The sequence below is a fragment of the Colossoma macropomum genome, unplaced genomic scaffold (genome assembly GCF_904425465.1).
Source record: "Colossoma macropomum unplaced genomic scaffold, Colossoma_macropomum, whole genome shotgun sequence".
Classification (NCBI taxonomy): domain Eukaryota; kingdom Metazoa; phylum Chordata; class Actinopteri; order Characiformes; family Serrasalmidae; genus Colossoma; species Colossoma macropomum.
In genome coordinates this window covers 17,980,304-17,995,186 of record NW_023494800.1, presented here as the reverse complement: position 1 = coordinate 17,995,186, position 14,883 = coordinate 17,980,304, and the positions used below count along the sequence as shown (strand labels likewise).

At 38.4% G+C, this 14,883-nt stretch overlaps 1 protein-coding gene across 2 annotated transcripts in view; it reads right to left on the bottom strand.

Moving 5' to 3' along the window:
* The window catches only part of stim1b (stromal interaction molecule 1b), a 38,387-nt gene that overhangs the window by 7,212 nt on the left and 16,292 nt on the right, over positions 1-14,883 (bottom strand). For both annotated transcript variants that reach the window (XM_036587673.1, XM_036587672.1), the window contains 7 exons: positions 13,951-14,065; positions 13,305-13,416; positions 12,533-12,648; positions 9,308-9,485; positions 3,593-3,770; positions 1,398-1,565; positions 1,176-1,276 (listed from right to left, as the gene is read on the bottom strand). In XM_036587673.1, coding sequence (XP_036443566.1) covers positions 1,176-1,276; positions 1,398-1,565; positions 3,593-3,770; positions 9,308-9,485; positions 12,533-12,648; positions 13,305-13,416; positions 13,951-14,065 — 968 coding nt within the window. The remainder of the gene's footprint in view (positions 1-1,175; positions 1,277-1,397; positions 1,566-3,592; positions 3,771-9,307; positions 9,486-12,532; positions 12,649-13,304; positions 13,417-13,950; positions 14,066-14,883) is intronic.

Here is a 14,883-nt window from a genome sequence, read left to right as displayed (position 1 = left end):
TAAATAAGGCAATAAGCCACAAAAGGCTTAGCATTACAGTGATTTTATCAGAGGTAAGGAGTAAAAACCCCCTTACCTGTGATAAAATCACTGTAATGCATGGCCTCAAATGGCTTATTTCTTTTACAAAACAGCTACAACAAATAACGTATGATAGAATTTTCCAGTTACTTTAAGTTACTATTAAAAATGATTGAGATAAACAGTTTTTCCGGCATTAGATATAGTTCCTTTCAGGCCATCGGACCCGGACACCAGACGTTGCACAGCGCAGCGCCATGTCACGTAGCAAAGTCCTACTACAGAATGCCAGCAGGGAGAGTGCAAAAACACCAGGTTCAGGTTCATTTTACCACTCTACTCATATAAATTAAATTTAAAAAAGGGTTCAGCATCACTTATCACGCTTGGCATCCATTTACTACCTCTTCACAGACTGGCTGTTTTTGAGCTTAAAGATATGAGCTGAAAAAGGCTTGAATAGTAACATTAGCTGAGCTATCTTACTATTAGCATTTGTCTGTTTGCCTGAAAGACCGGCTGCCTTTCTTTGTGTAAATTTTAAGCCACATGATACACTAAGGCTTTCTGTGGTCTCAGTATGGCTTTAATTTAATGTAGTAATGCCAAAATGTTGTGTGGTGTGCTGTGAAATCGAACAGTGCTTGTAGTCATGGAGCGCTGGTGTGGATCAACACACTGTGTTGGTGCCAGTAAGTGTACCTCACTTTTAGAGTACGTTATTGTTACCAAACAACCATGGACTGCTGAAAGAAGACAAGAATGTTTAGTTGCCAGTCTTTGGACATCGCAATCAGGAGAGTGAAGCAAACACACAGCATTTTTAAACAGTTACTTTTTTCATTATCAGATCTTTCAAATGATTTGTTAAGTTTTAGACTTTGACTTATTACAGCAGTCCTATTTATTTATTTTTTTCCAGACAACATTTTCAGACCTTTTACTTCAGGCTGAACACCGAAAAGGCCACTTCTGACCATTTACAGAAGAAATGCTTCGGTGGCTGAAATGTCGGTGCATCTCTACCAATTATTATGTATTTTCAGGTGACATGCAATTTTAGGACTCGTCCACATGAAAACAGTTTTGAGCAGCTTGAAGCATTTGAGTGTTTACTTTCGTGTGGTTTATTTCTGCTCTCATCATACACTCACTTGGCTGACAAAATTTTGTGATCAACATCATCCAGTGAGGAGCTGTGAGCCACATGGAATGTTCCGAAGAGTGTGCCTCTCTTCTTCTTAATCTTCTCTGCCTGCCATCACAAATAAACCATGTGTTATCAAATTTATAAATGCAGGTGAAACAATCTTCTCCTCTGTGTGGAAAAATGAAGAGTGTGTGTGAACACAGTTAAGTATGTGCGATGGTCTCACCCCTTCTTTAGCCACCAAGAGCTGTCTCTCAGCGTTCTGCTTCTTTATATTGTAGTACTGCACCTCCACTTCGTGTGTGAGCTGCAGCCACTTTTGTAAAGGCTCAGGAGGAGACCAGGACCTCCTCGACTCCAGCTCTTTCTCTGCCTTCTTCAGAGCCATGCGTACCTACGACACACACACACAGACTGAGGACCAGAATAAAATTCAGAAGTGACTGCACTAGTTCATAACACATGTGTTTTGCAATGTTTGTGTGCATGTTTGTTTGCATATATTTCCTGCATGTACTGATTTTGTAAAAAATCCAGAGATTAACAGGGCTAACCTGTCAGGACAAATAAAATGACTCTTGATGTTGCAAAGTGCTTTTTACAAAAGCTACATGTTTATTTTTAACAGGAAGGTCAAAATGTTTTCTTTTTGTAACCGAGGTAAAGATTAGGGTTGGTTTAGAACGTTCTTATTACATACAGAAGGTATGTAATAAGAATGTATCTCCAGTTTTGTTAAAGTTCCTCTTTACATTGTCTGAACATTTTATGATGAATGGACCAATAGAAAATAACTTGAAAAAAAATCTTAATAAATGATGTAAATTAAAAGTTAAGAATGCTTTTTCCTTCTGCTGTAAACATTCCACTATTTACAGGCGAGATTTTGTTCTGACAGAGACAATATGTAATATACACAGCTATAAATTATATACACGCAGTAGTATGCAGTTTGCACACCCTCGGTCAAAGTACATGTTCTGTTATTTTTTTCTGACTGAAAATAAGTTAGCAAATCCTCTACAGAAAACAAGCACAAATGTGCAATTTGTCTTCAAATTTTAGTGCACAGTTCTTGTAGTAATTGTGCATTAAAATGTGCAGTTGTGTGTTTCAACAATAACCTCCTCAGTCCTGAGATGGGGAACTTTAACAATAACAATGTTTTGTTATGAAACATGTTCTTTGGTACACACTAAATAACATAATATTTGATAAGAATAATTTCAAATTTTTTTTTTTTGTTCATTGGGAAACATATAACATTCAGTGTCCAGAATTTGGAGTTCAGTGCATGAAATGTGAGAGTTTTTAAAATATAAATAAATATATATAAATACAAACATATTTATTATTACCAACATGGGACACAAAGCAAGCACTGAACTTTTCATGTGTTTACTGTATGCACAGTTACAAGAAAACACTCTTGAACGTTTGGAACTACCTGGACTCCTGCATGAATAGCTTCTAAAATAAATAATTTTCATATTAGTTTTAAGCGTTTATATATCTAAAATAAATGAATTGTTGAAACAATCAAGATCAAAGCTTTAAAAAGCTTAAAAAACATTACATAAGCTGTATTATAAATTGCATAGTTTTATATGTAATATTACACATCGCTAGTCCAGCGTCGTGGACAGAAATAATGTTTCTTTCTTTTTTATGTTTGGATCCTGATAATAAATAGGTTTCAAAATCTTGCAAATTTCATGAGCCTGATTCCAACATCTAGTACACTGGACAATGAAATCCATTGAAATCCCCCCAAAAAAACATATTATATAACCCCAAAATTCAAAGAACATCATCTACTGTAACTCCTAAATACACAAGATTTTGCTTTTAACAAAATAAACAAAAATCATGATTTTGAAGATTGTGTTTTGTGATGCATGAATCTGTTATACTAATCAAAGCCTAATTTACTCCACTGAATCCAAACATCCAGATTACTAGACATTAAAATTTACTGCAAAATTTGTGTAGAATATGTAGAATAAATATCTACTTTTTTATTTTTTACCCCTTCACACCCAGAACCTTCTAGAAGGACATACATACAAAAACAGTTCTGAAATAATATCCAGGACGTTCAGAATGTCTTATATTTGGTCTCAGAGGCAGTGAACATCTATCTTACCAGCTGCCAATTTTTTTTTAGTTTATGACAAGATTAAAAAAGAAAACATAAAACATAAGTGAGTGTGGTGACAAAGTGAGTGTGGTGACAAAGCTACTTCAATAGAGCTAGAATCCCTGGGGAAAAAATGACCAGTCTACTGGACATTCAGACTGAGTAGGATACATGTCATTTGAGTGGGGGCGCCCATACTTTTGCATAAGACTGTAATTCATAGGGAGCATATGTATGGCCTCATGTTCTGACCCAGTGTAAAAACTAAGTATGTGAGTTACCTGCTCCAGCTCCTCTTCAGCGTATTTCTGGCGGCTCAGCTCGTTCTCTGTGCCCTCACGCAACTCTCGCAGTCTCTGAGCCTCCTGCTTAGCCGCATCGATCTCATCTCTCAGCTTCTGCTCCAGATTTACCTTCTCCACTTCTACTGAGCGGTGCTCATCCTGCGCTATCTGCAGCCTGCACACACACACAGACACATGCTGCGGTTAACTGTGCTCTTTTTCTGTCAAAATCAACAAGCATTTTAACAGGGCTACACTAACAACTGTAAATGTTTATTGCTTGTTATCTATATTACCATATTTGCTCCAGGGTAAAACGAGAAAGTAAACTTATAACGTCAGGCTGATGGACTATGTTTGGGCCAACAATTCCTTTAAAGCGCTCATATCATGAACAACCACATTTTCCTCACTTTTTGAAATAATAAACTTGATGTAGTATGTAAACATTACTAAAGTTTCTAAATGTATCACACACTCTCCAGTCCATATATGGAAACTAAGCTGCAAAAATGACCCATTTTCAATTTGTTTTTTTTTTTTTGTGATGACACAAAAGAAATATTCACATATATGTGCCTATTCAGCTTAGTGCAGCTTAGCTCTGCCCATTCACATCAAGCTTATAGGAAGTGTTTCAGCCTAACTGCTGTTGGAATGAGGCACAATATCAGTCTTAAAGTTAAAAGAACAGTAACAGAAACAGACTGTTTAATTCTGAGACATAAACAGAGATTGTGAAATGCTCATGTAAAACTGAATTGGCATTTTTGGTACTTAAAACCAAGCAAATATCATAAGCGGCGCTCAGGGGGAAAATGAAATGCAGGAAGAATCTGGGCTAGACTATGGACCCTTTAAGTGAATAAGCTGGGAAAAAGCCTGTTCTGTGATGCAACTTGGTGCATCTCCAAAGAACTGCTGCTAAAAGCTGTATTATATCTCTACAAATCATTTATATAATCATGTGCTAACCACCATTATCTTAGAGGCTTTTCAAAGGAGCATACTGAACAGCATCAACATATCACAGAACTGATTCTTGAATGAAAACAATGTGTAATGAAACAGGAAACAGAGTAAGCTGATAAGGCCTTTCAAAATATACAGAACATTTTCATTACGCTCAGTATGCTCAGCACATTTATTTTATGACAGGCTTTATGGTAAACGGCTGTGCAAAACAGAGACTGGCTGCAGTTCTTAAGTCTACCAGCAGGGGGGAGCGTTGGGGAAAGCTGCAGCAAAGACAGCAAATACTTGTCAGTTTTTGCATTATGAGTGCTGCAAGATATATAGTAAACATACTCCACAATCTTTCCTCTTCTCACTTCATGGTTAGGATGTGAAAGAGAGCAGATGAGCTTTGTCTAAACAAGAGGTGACTTGTTCCCTGCAGCAACTCCTGTTGCAGTTTAACTCCTACCACTCAAACAAGCTAGAGCCTGGATACGGAAGGCTGAGTGTAGCCACATCCGACTGGTGGCTTTCTCAAAAATAGCTGTTTCGTCACTCCTGTTTTCAAGTGAGCCATTAATAGCCTTCAAACTAATTGACACTGGGATGAACATCCGTGAAACTTCAAGTATGTGAACAGCTTTGCTGTCAACCCATTTTACCCACACATGAAACAGAATGGGGCTAGAAGTGACCAAAACTAAAAAAAAAGCAAATAAAAAAAGCGTGAGAGCTGTTCTATGGCAGCCATCTCACACAGCACTGATGCAGTCATAGAGAGAACAGGAAGTGAGGTATAAATCAAACTGACACTGATATGGCAGTAGACTAGGCCAAGCATTACACTCAGAGGGACAGAGAGAGAAAAAGAGAGGGGGAAAGGGAAAGAAGAACAAACACCAAAAAGAGTGTAAGGGACTGAGCACATTCACATTCAAACCACAAAATCTTGCTTGTAGCAGTTTGACTGGGTGAAGGTCAGGGTGTGAATGAGTGGCCAGCACTCTGTTCCAAACAGGACTTACTGTGAAGGACAGAGAGAGACATGCCACACAAGTGCCCAACTAGTTCACTGGAACTAGCGATTAAGTGCCTTTCATTAACGTATTGCTAACTATTGGGCACTGCTCAGAGAGAACATATAGATGTGCATATTTTATGGTTTATGTTTTGTCTAGAAGTGTCACAATTAGTAGATTAAGCTCACTTTTGTGACTTTTTTCTTTAAATCATCAAATACAATTTACAATTACAGTAACATTCATTTATATGCATTTTTTGCAACATGGGGTTTTTATATATTAAAAAATAACCTCAAATTATACAGTATTTCTAACCTCAAATCATACAACACTATCTAATGAAAAAGTCTGAAAAAGCTATACATAGTTTGCTACTGTACACTTTTAAGTCCATTATTATGTCTGGCCTGTTTAAATAGTGGTTGGTTGATTACTAATGTAACTGAAAGTGACCACTCCAGCTGTGTCAGTGCTTTATTTTTCCTTATTTTCTGCTCAGCAGTCGTAGGATTATACTGAGCTTCAGCTAACATAAAACAAAATGGCTGACAGGAAAAATGAGGCCTACAAACGGAACTGAGATTGTACAGTATCTGCTGCAGTGGAAAAGAGCTACGTACCCTATAAGGACAGGGGTTTAAATTAGAGCACTTCTGAGAAAAAAGGCATCATAGATTTTGAAGGACCTGTGACCTGTGATAAAAGGCTTAGCCCGGCTTTGCGCTACGGCACTGCTAAAATCTCCAGCTGGACACAACGAGCAGTAAAACAGTCTGAAGACTGTGCGATTGTCTGAAACAAACAGAGTGGATTCACTGGAGAGTTGTCCGTCCTTTTTGCCATTTAAGGACTTTTGAAGCAGGCTTACATCGCCCAGCCAGAATCCGCTGCCTCTATCAGCACTGGTGGACTTAGTGTGACTGAAAGGAAATAAAAAAGACTTCTACAGGAAAAGGAGTGCATCTTTGAGTTTTTACCATCTCTGTCACTTTGCCTGCACTGTAATACATTTTACACTTCTCTGACATCAATTTGGGCTAAAGGGTACAGTTGTGGTTGGAGTGAAGCACGCAGGACCTTTAGTGTTTAATCATATTAGAAACAGCTGGACACACACAACCAATTGCCCCCAAAGGAATTCAGCTGTACATATGATATAGTGTATGAGAGTGTGTGTGTGTGTGTGTGTGTGTGTGTGTGTGTATGCCAGAAATACTCAATAGCATTCTACTTATTCCCGGGGTTGTGGCAGAGTGTAATCTGGATTTTCTTTATGTGTTCCAAAGTTTTTGGCAGGTGTGTAGAGGCAGCGGAGGGCAGGCAGCAGAGGGCAGGCAGTAATGACACGACATTTCACTGCATCAGAGGGGTGCGCTTATGACGCATTCTAAAAGCGTCACAGGGTATGATAGGCAGAGGTAATGAAGGACACGGTCTACACCACAAATTCCTCACAGGGCAAACACACAGGACAAACCCACCTGTATATTACTCACACACACTATTAGATTAACGTCATGGAAAGATTAATTGTATATGTTCAGAAATTCATTGAGACAAAAAAATAAATACTAATGGCTTTAAAGCTGCACTATGTAAGATTTTTTTGTTGAAGTCAACATAAAAAAATATCTTTTTTTACCTTGCTAGTTCTTATTCCTGGTCATATTAACCCTTGTGTGGTGTTCATGTTTTTATTACTCAGTGGGTCTGGTGGATTATTGTTTTTTATATCACAACCATAACAATTTATGTAAAAATACCAGATGTTTAAAATATTACAAGTGGCCAGCATAGGATTCTCCTTTAGCAGCTGTAGCCAGTCAGCAGCCTGTCTATGTTGTCCACCCTCACACACACACACACACACATTTACAAACACATACACACACAGGCACAAACACACAAACAGCAGGCCATGTAGGAGGAGAACAGAGTGAAGGGACACAGCACCTCCACACTTTTATTCTCTGCAGGTTCACCCCAACACCATGTGTAATATAAATGTGTAGGGGGTGAACAGTGTGAAGTCACTGAAAATGTGTTATTTTACATGTTCTTCACAGAAAATGAGCAAAGGCCAAGGAATCTGAGGTTGAAATGATAATAAATCGCATCATTTTTTATTTTGGAAAACATTGAAACACCACACAAGCGTTAAGCATTTAACATTTAAAAGACAAGTTTCTTGTTTTACCATAATTTTTAATTTTAATGTAATAACTTGTGCACGCCTCTAAAACGACTTTTGAGTTTTGATACGTCACGGTGCATTAATGAAAATGTGATATGCAAAATGGCAATGCTTTGTATATCTGAATTTAAATTTTCCACTCATAGATGCAATGTTGGGCTCAAAATGAAAATGAAAATTTAATACTGCAATTGCAAATTTGAACACCAGTACTGACATTTTATTTACACAAGGATTTAGATGCTTTATAAGTAGCTTTATTTAAATTTACTGTATTTTAATGTATTTCCAGAACTGCATGGTAATACTACATGTGATTATGCAATAAGGGTGATAACGTGATGATTAACACGTAATGTATCTTACATGTATTTACACTGTCTAATAACGCAACTGAAACTGCGTTATTAAAGAGTACAGCAAGCTAGAAAGATGTCAAAAATTTAAATGTAAAAAGAGAAACAGCGCCTCTCCTATTTGGAATTACATATTCTCGCCTACTTCACTCATTCTGTGGTAAAATGATTTTGAAAATGTATACAACCTAATTTCATTTCCATTTTCACAGACTTCCACCTGCCAATCATCCAATTAGGGCAGGGTCAACAGCACACTCAGTAGAAAAGTCTCCCTGAACCCTCATCCATCATTGAGCGAAAACACTGAGCTAGCTCAGAGACCTTCCCTGATACTGTTTGACTCAGAGATATATCACGATACTGAAAAAAAGTGTTATGAATTATGTTTGAATTTTGTTAAATTTGAAAGAAGTAGCTTAATTAGTCTGTAGAGAAAAAAATACAAAAACATACACTTAAACATGGTGGTCATTCAGTGCTGCAAGTCACACAGTAAAGCCTAAAATATTAATTTAAAAGAGTTGCTGGGTTAGATTTGCTGGATGTAGTTCAGACATCAGGCTCAAAAGACCAAGTAGCAGGGACGCAGCTCAAAGAGCTGGTATCAATGACACAGTAGTGATAGTGTAGTGGAAAATGCCGTCTTCCTGCACATAGAAAATCAAAGGTTTGATTCTCTGTTCAGATAACAACACCACAGCTATACCAACAAGAGTTCTTTGGCCAGTCTTAATGCTACTTACTGCTGTCAGTTGCTTGCTGAACATGTTTAGTCAGCTCATGTGAGGACAGCACAACTAATATTAACAAAATATTGTTCTGAGTGCTTGCAAGTACATACTGCCACTAGATAGGGCCCCAAAGCCCCAGCTGTAAACAATGCTACAGCTCTTACTAGGGCTGGCACCTCAAAGCTTAGGGCATTAAAATAAGAAACTACAGGAGCAACCATGAGCTCTGATGTGCAAGACAGCATTAGTGTTAATGTGTGCGTTTTCAAAACTTGACAATATGCATCTGTAATTTACCTCTGGTTTTAAATAAAGAAAAAGATGTATATTTATTGAATAATTTTGTCCCAATTTATCAATATTTCAAAGTTGCTTATCATCCCATCCATAATTCTTACTTTGCCAGAATCACAAAACAGTGAACAGATCAGACCTGGAGAGACACTCACTTCTGCTGCAGTTCAAGCAGGCTGTGCTCCGCTCTCTGCAGGCCGTCAAGGTCCTTTATCATCTTGCTCATGTGGTCTTTTGAGTTGCGGTTCTGGATGTAGGCAAACCAGCACCCGGCCACACCAATTACAATGGACAGCACCAGCACAAAGTCTTTCAAGTGACTGTGCCTGCTCACTGTTAAAGAAAGGCAGGAGTAGCAGATTAGTTTAATTAATTTATTGTCTTAACATCTTTGCTATGAACGTACAGTCCAGTGATGTCAACTAAATTCCACTGGATAATACATATTCTCTGACAGATGTAATTCCTATAGCAAAACAAACTTGCACCTGCACTGATGAACGAGGTGCAATTATTTAAACACACATTACATAACTGACCCTGACAGGCCTCTCTACACGGAATTAAGAAGGAATTCACTTTTGCCATGGGTTGTTGCCATGGACTAGCCTTGTAAATCTCAATGACACTTGACTCAAATATAGTAAGAACTTGAATGTCAGGTTGTGTCTCAATAAACCAAGCATTTACATGCCTTTATTTCAAAGAGCTGGATCTGAGAAACTGATGGTCCTTGACTTGACCCTGTTGAATCACAAATTAAACAGCGAGCAAGCATAATAGCAGTCAGCTGGGGGTAGATTGAAAACACAATATTGGTAATTTTACCATTAACAGAAGTAATAAGAATTGTTTACAGGAAAACAGTGGTAATGAACACAGGCATGACTCAAACAAAAAAATGTTTTCACATTTTGATAAATATTTAGTGCACATAAATTCCATATTTTAATGCATTTACATTTTAGATACAGTAAGTAGATGTGTGACAATTACTCCATTAACCTGGATTAACAAATAATAAATTAAAAAGTACCTTTCTTGATAATAAGCAATGATTAGTTAGTGATTTACATGATCATAATGTATATTTAAAAAGTTTCAACCAGCCAGTAAAAAAGGCTTCCTTGTTTAATCTTTCCACATAAATATTTTGGAATCCTTGAAAGCCTATACATGGTTTGTTATTGCTCAGTTAAATATCTATTATTATTATATGGTCACTATTCGTAATATAATTGGCAGTGACAATCCTTTCTGCAAGTTTCTTCGCCCTCTTGAACATTACAGATTTATCTGAAATAATGCAAGTAGGTGGCCAAGGCAGTCTTCCCCATATCTGTATATTGTGGGTTTCCTGTGGCTGTGTATGGGTGGGGTTTAGATGGACAGATTAGCACATGCTATTTCCGTCTGCAATCGAACTGTCCATGTCCTGCACAAGAGCACCAGAGCACACAATGACCCATGATATCAGATCTGAAAACCCTGAGTCTATGAGGCATGCACTGGGTATACCATTCATGCCCCAATGCTCCTTGAGTTTCCTTTTCCCATAAGCTGCTACTGGTAAAATAAACTTCAGTTCTTTGGGTATGCTTGTGAGTGAACATTCTTTTTGCATTATCCAAAGGTTTAACCTCTGAAACTGTGATGGCACCAGTAACGCTGAAAGATATAAATACACTTTGAAACAATATATGCTGCGTTCTAGATGACATTTTTAGGGATGTCCATGTATATTTCAACATGATAACTGAAGCCACATTCTGCATGTTACGATAGCATGACAGCGTAATCAGAGATAGCGGGTGCCTGGATCCAGAGCTTTCTGTCACTGAAAATGTGTGGTGCATTATGACAACAAAGACGTTGTATGGTTATACAGCTGAGGAAGCATTGTAAAATATTCTGCTTTCAAAACTTCATCAAAACTTGATGTCTTCCCCCAAACAAAGGTTGACTGAAGGTTTAACACAGTGGAAAACGCACGTCTCTCCCAACTCTTTGGACACTTTATGAGGTAAAATAACCAATATTGTGTTTTTGTTGTTTTTCAATTCAATACAGATCAAACAGAATTCACAAGAAACAAGAAATCATTGTTTTCTGGTTTTATTGGCATTTCACATACTATCCCGACTTTTTTGAAATGTTTGTGGAAATGTGTTGGTGACCCTTAAAGTAATTTAAAGCCTCCCCTGTGCCCAGGCTTTCTAGAGACAGACACTAATGATGACACATTATAGCACACATAACTGAGATGCTTGTTAATTTGCACAATTCAGTCTGGGCCTGTTGTCCACCTTAACAAAAACATCAACAAATCACAGGCCTTTCAGACATTTCAACCAATCAGAATGCAATGTGGTGTCATTTGATGCTCTGCAAGATGTTTAACTTTCAAAGTGCATTCAGAGACAGTCCACTACACTCAAGGACAATACTCTGTTTCTTATTTATGCTGTTAACTGCACCTCAGCTCATAAAAGCAACAATACAGTCTCAGCAGTTCATTCATCTAAAAGAATGGCCCCATCCCCTCCGATCACCAGCCCTTTTGCTCTCTCTCTTTCACTGATTACTCTCTCCCTTCATCCCTCTCTCAGTGTGTTTAGCCAGCTGTGCCGATGCACCACATTGAAGCAAATGATGGCAGTGAAGCGTCCCCTCGTCTGCCCCACTCCCTCCCTCTGCAGCGCTGTGCTATTTTCATACACAGACCAAAAATACTCACTCACGTGTAAAAACATCACTGAGTGTGTTTTCTTTGCACACAGAAATAGAATTTGGATGTGCTTGACTTAACCTGCAAACTTCTCCTTCACCCAAACAATCCACAAGACCTTCTTCATGAATGCTCTATGCATTATAGTTCCCACTTAGGCTACTAAAGGCTACCTGAAAAGATCTGAAGAAAGAAATTACTGTAATTCACAAAAAAATTGCAAACTCCTAAGCTGAAGAGATTGTTCAATACTCCTACATACATTAAATGTCCAAAAGTATCTAGGCACCCCTTCTAATGACTAAATACAGCTACTTTTAGGTGCACCCATTGCTGAAACACATAGTTTGTGGGAAGTGATGAAGTGAAGAAGAGTGGAGTGATAAGGCTCCATTCAGGACCTTTGGGATGAGTTGGGATGAGGAACATTTCTGATCCAGAACTAATCATCAGACATAGAACCTGACCTCACTAATGCTCTTGTGGCTGAGTGCAATCAAATCCTCACAGCAATGTTCCAAGATGTAGTCTAAAGTCTTTCCAAAAGAGTAAATGCTGATACTGCAGCAAAGTGACTACAAACTCCCTCTTAATGCCTTTGATCTAAGCTGTTTATGAGTAATCATGACTCCTTTCTCCAAGTTACACTTACTTTGTGGAGGGCCAAACAGCACTGTGTCCAGAGCTTTGAGCTGCAGTTTCTGAGCATGACTGCGGTCCAGGATCTTCAGCACGGACAGTGTCAGGGTGGCATTCTTCACGGCCAGCCTGCAACGGCAGCAAGGAGTAACGGTGATAGGACACACTGTACTGTTTAAAAAACATTCTCTCCAGGCTGAACGCCATACTTCAGCTGGAAACATAACACTTCAGTTAAACCTCCAGAGGACTAATGTGAGAGGAGTGTTTCTTAATCCTGGTTTTCACAACACAGTTTTAGATATTCTCTGTCCCAACTTAACTAACACAATGTAAAGGTCTATGGAGCTGATCTACAAATGTTTGGTGGCGTTACAGGTGAAAAAAGTTGCCTGTGTTTTTCCTCCCATGTCTGACCTTTTAAAATTTTGAATTATTGTTTTTAAATAATTACTTATCAATACTTTGACTCTGTATCAAAAGTAATGACTTATTCTCTCAGAATAACGACTTTTTAACTTATTACTCTCAAAAAGTAATAACTCAATATTTCAAGTCAAAATCTCAAGAACACGAGTCTCTATTTCGACATGTCACTATTTATTTTGATTTACTAAGTCCAGGTATAAAAAAAAAACATGTAATTTAATATTTTAATTAAATACGTTACACCTGTTAAAATGGCTTCTCAAACCAGCATAAACTGTCTGTACGCTGTCAGTAATAAGCACCTCTTTTACTAAATCCGCCTCTGTGAGTGCAGGTGTATATGTTCTCTGTCTTACCTTGGCAAGGCTTTGCCACTGATTTCATTCTTCCTGAAGGAGTCGACATATGGTGGCAGCTCCACATAGTTAATAAGCCACTCCTCCACCTGCCCCACGCTCCAGTTATACACTAATAGAAACATTTAGACTGAAGTTATTTCCTACATTATCTTCATAACACCTGCCTATTGTTTCACTTTGAGCTTTTTGGTCTCAAGACGTTATGTTTCAAAGTCATTAAACTCCATACTGCATTCACCATCACACTGAAATACTTTCATTCACCCTTATTCCACAGGGAAACTGAAAAAACATCACAAATTGTGCCATGATTCCAGCCTGATAACAGCAAGGCAAATCTCTGTGCTCCTAAACAGGCCAGAGGGATTACAATCTGTCAACATGTTTTAATGTTCCACCCACCCAGCAGAATGGAACATCCCGGGTCTACTCATGACCCACTGTATCAGAGCCAGCATTGTCAATTCATGCATACCAGAGGTTAATAAGCACTGGACCAACTGCTGTGGAACTGGTGCAAACTATTGTGTGGATGTACACAGACAAGTTCCACAGGCTTCTTGAGATTAGTTTTTAAAAAGAGGCTGTGTTCAACTTGAGGTCTTGCAACTTTTTTTTGTCCAGTTGTCTGTGTGTATGTAACCTTCTGAGGCCCTCCAGGTGTTCCACATGTCCTCCACGGTGATCAGCAGGTCAGCTCCATGGAAACTCTTGTGCTTTGCCTTGGGGTCATGGTACTTCAGATCCTCTCTGAGAAACTGCACGAAGAACAAAGACTCGAATCATCTAGTTACACTGAATGGCTCTCAGCATTTTCTGACTGAACACTGAACAATTAAGCTCTGGTTTTAGTTTAGATCTTTTTCTGTTCTCTAATCTGTTATTTTATATTCCAACACTGTGTCCCTGAAGAATCCCACTGGGACTGGTGGGCTTAACTGACTCCCACTCACAAGAGCTCATAACAACAAGGGCAAGAGCCAGGAAGCTGTTAAAACAGTTCTAAAATTGACTACTAACGCACTGCATGACAGGAAATATAATGAAAAGATATACAAACTTAACATATCTCACTGACCAACTTGCAACACCCACCTCTTTTGCGCCTTTTAACACTGAAGCTTTCGTCCACTAATCACGCACTATTACAGTTCAATTATTGAGTAGAGAGAAAAGGTATGGCATTTACATCATGAAGTGTTTGGCAGAAGATCAAATGCTCTTAATATGCTGTGCTTACGTGACTACTACCAAAAAAGCACTGCATCTTCTGGCACAGTCCTTGACTACGTGCAGTACTTTATCCGTAGACCTAGAAGAGCACAAACTGCATCATGGGTTGCCGACTTTGAAGCAAAATGACTGAAGTTGAATGAATTTGATTTTACCATTCCTTTAGGGGGAGGGGGAGATTTTGGTGCTTAGGATTTTGAACTGAACTGATCAGTATCCATAACCTTGGACAGACTGTGGTCAGTTAGTGATTAGAGAGTTTACTCAAAATGCAGTGCACAGAAAGCCCCAGCTGGCCAGTTCTCAGGGGACAGGAACCTCTGTTTTGGCTTATATAAGTGTC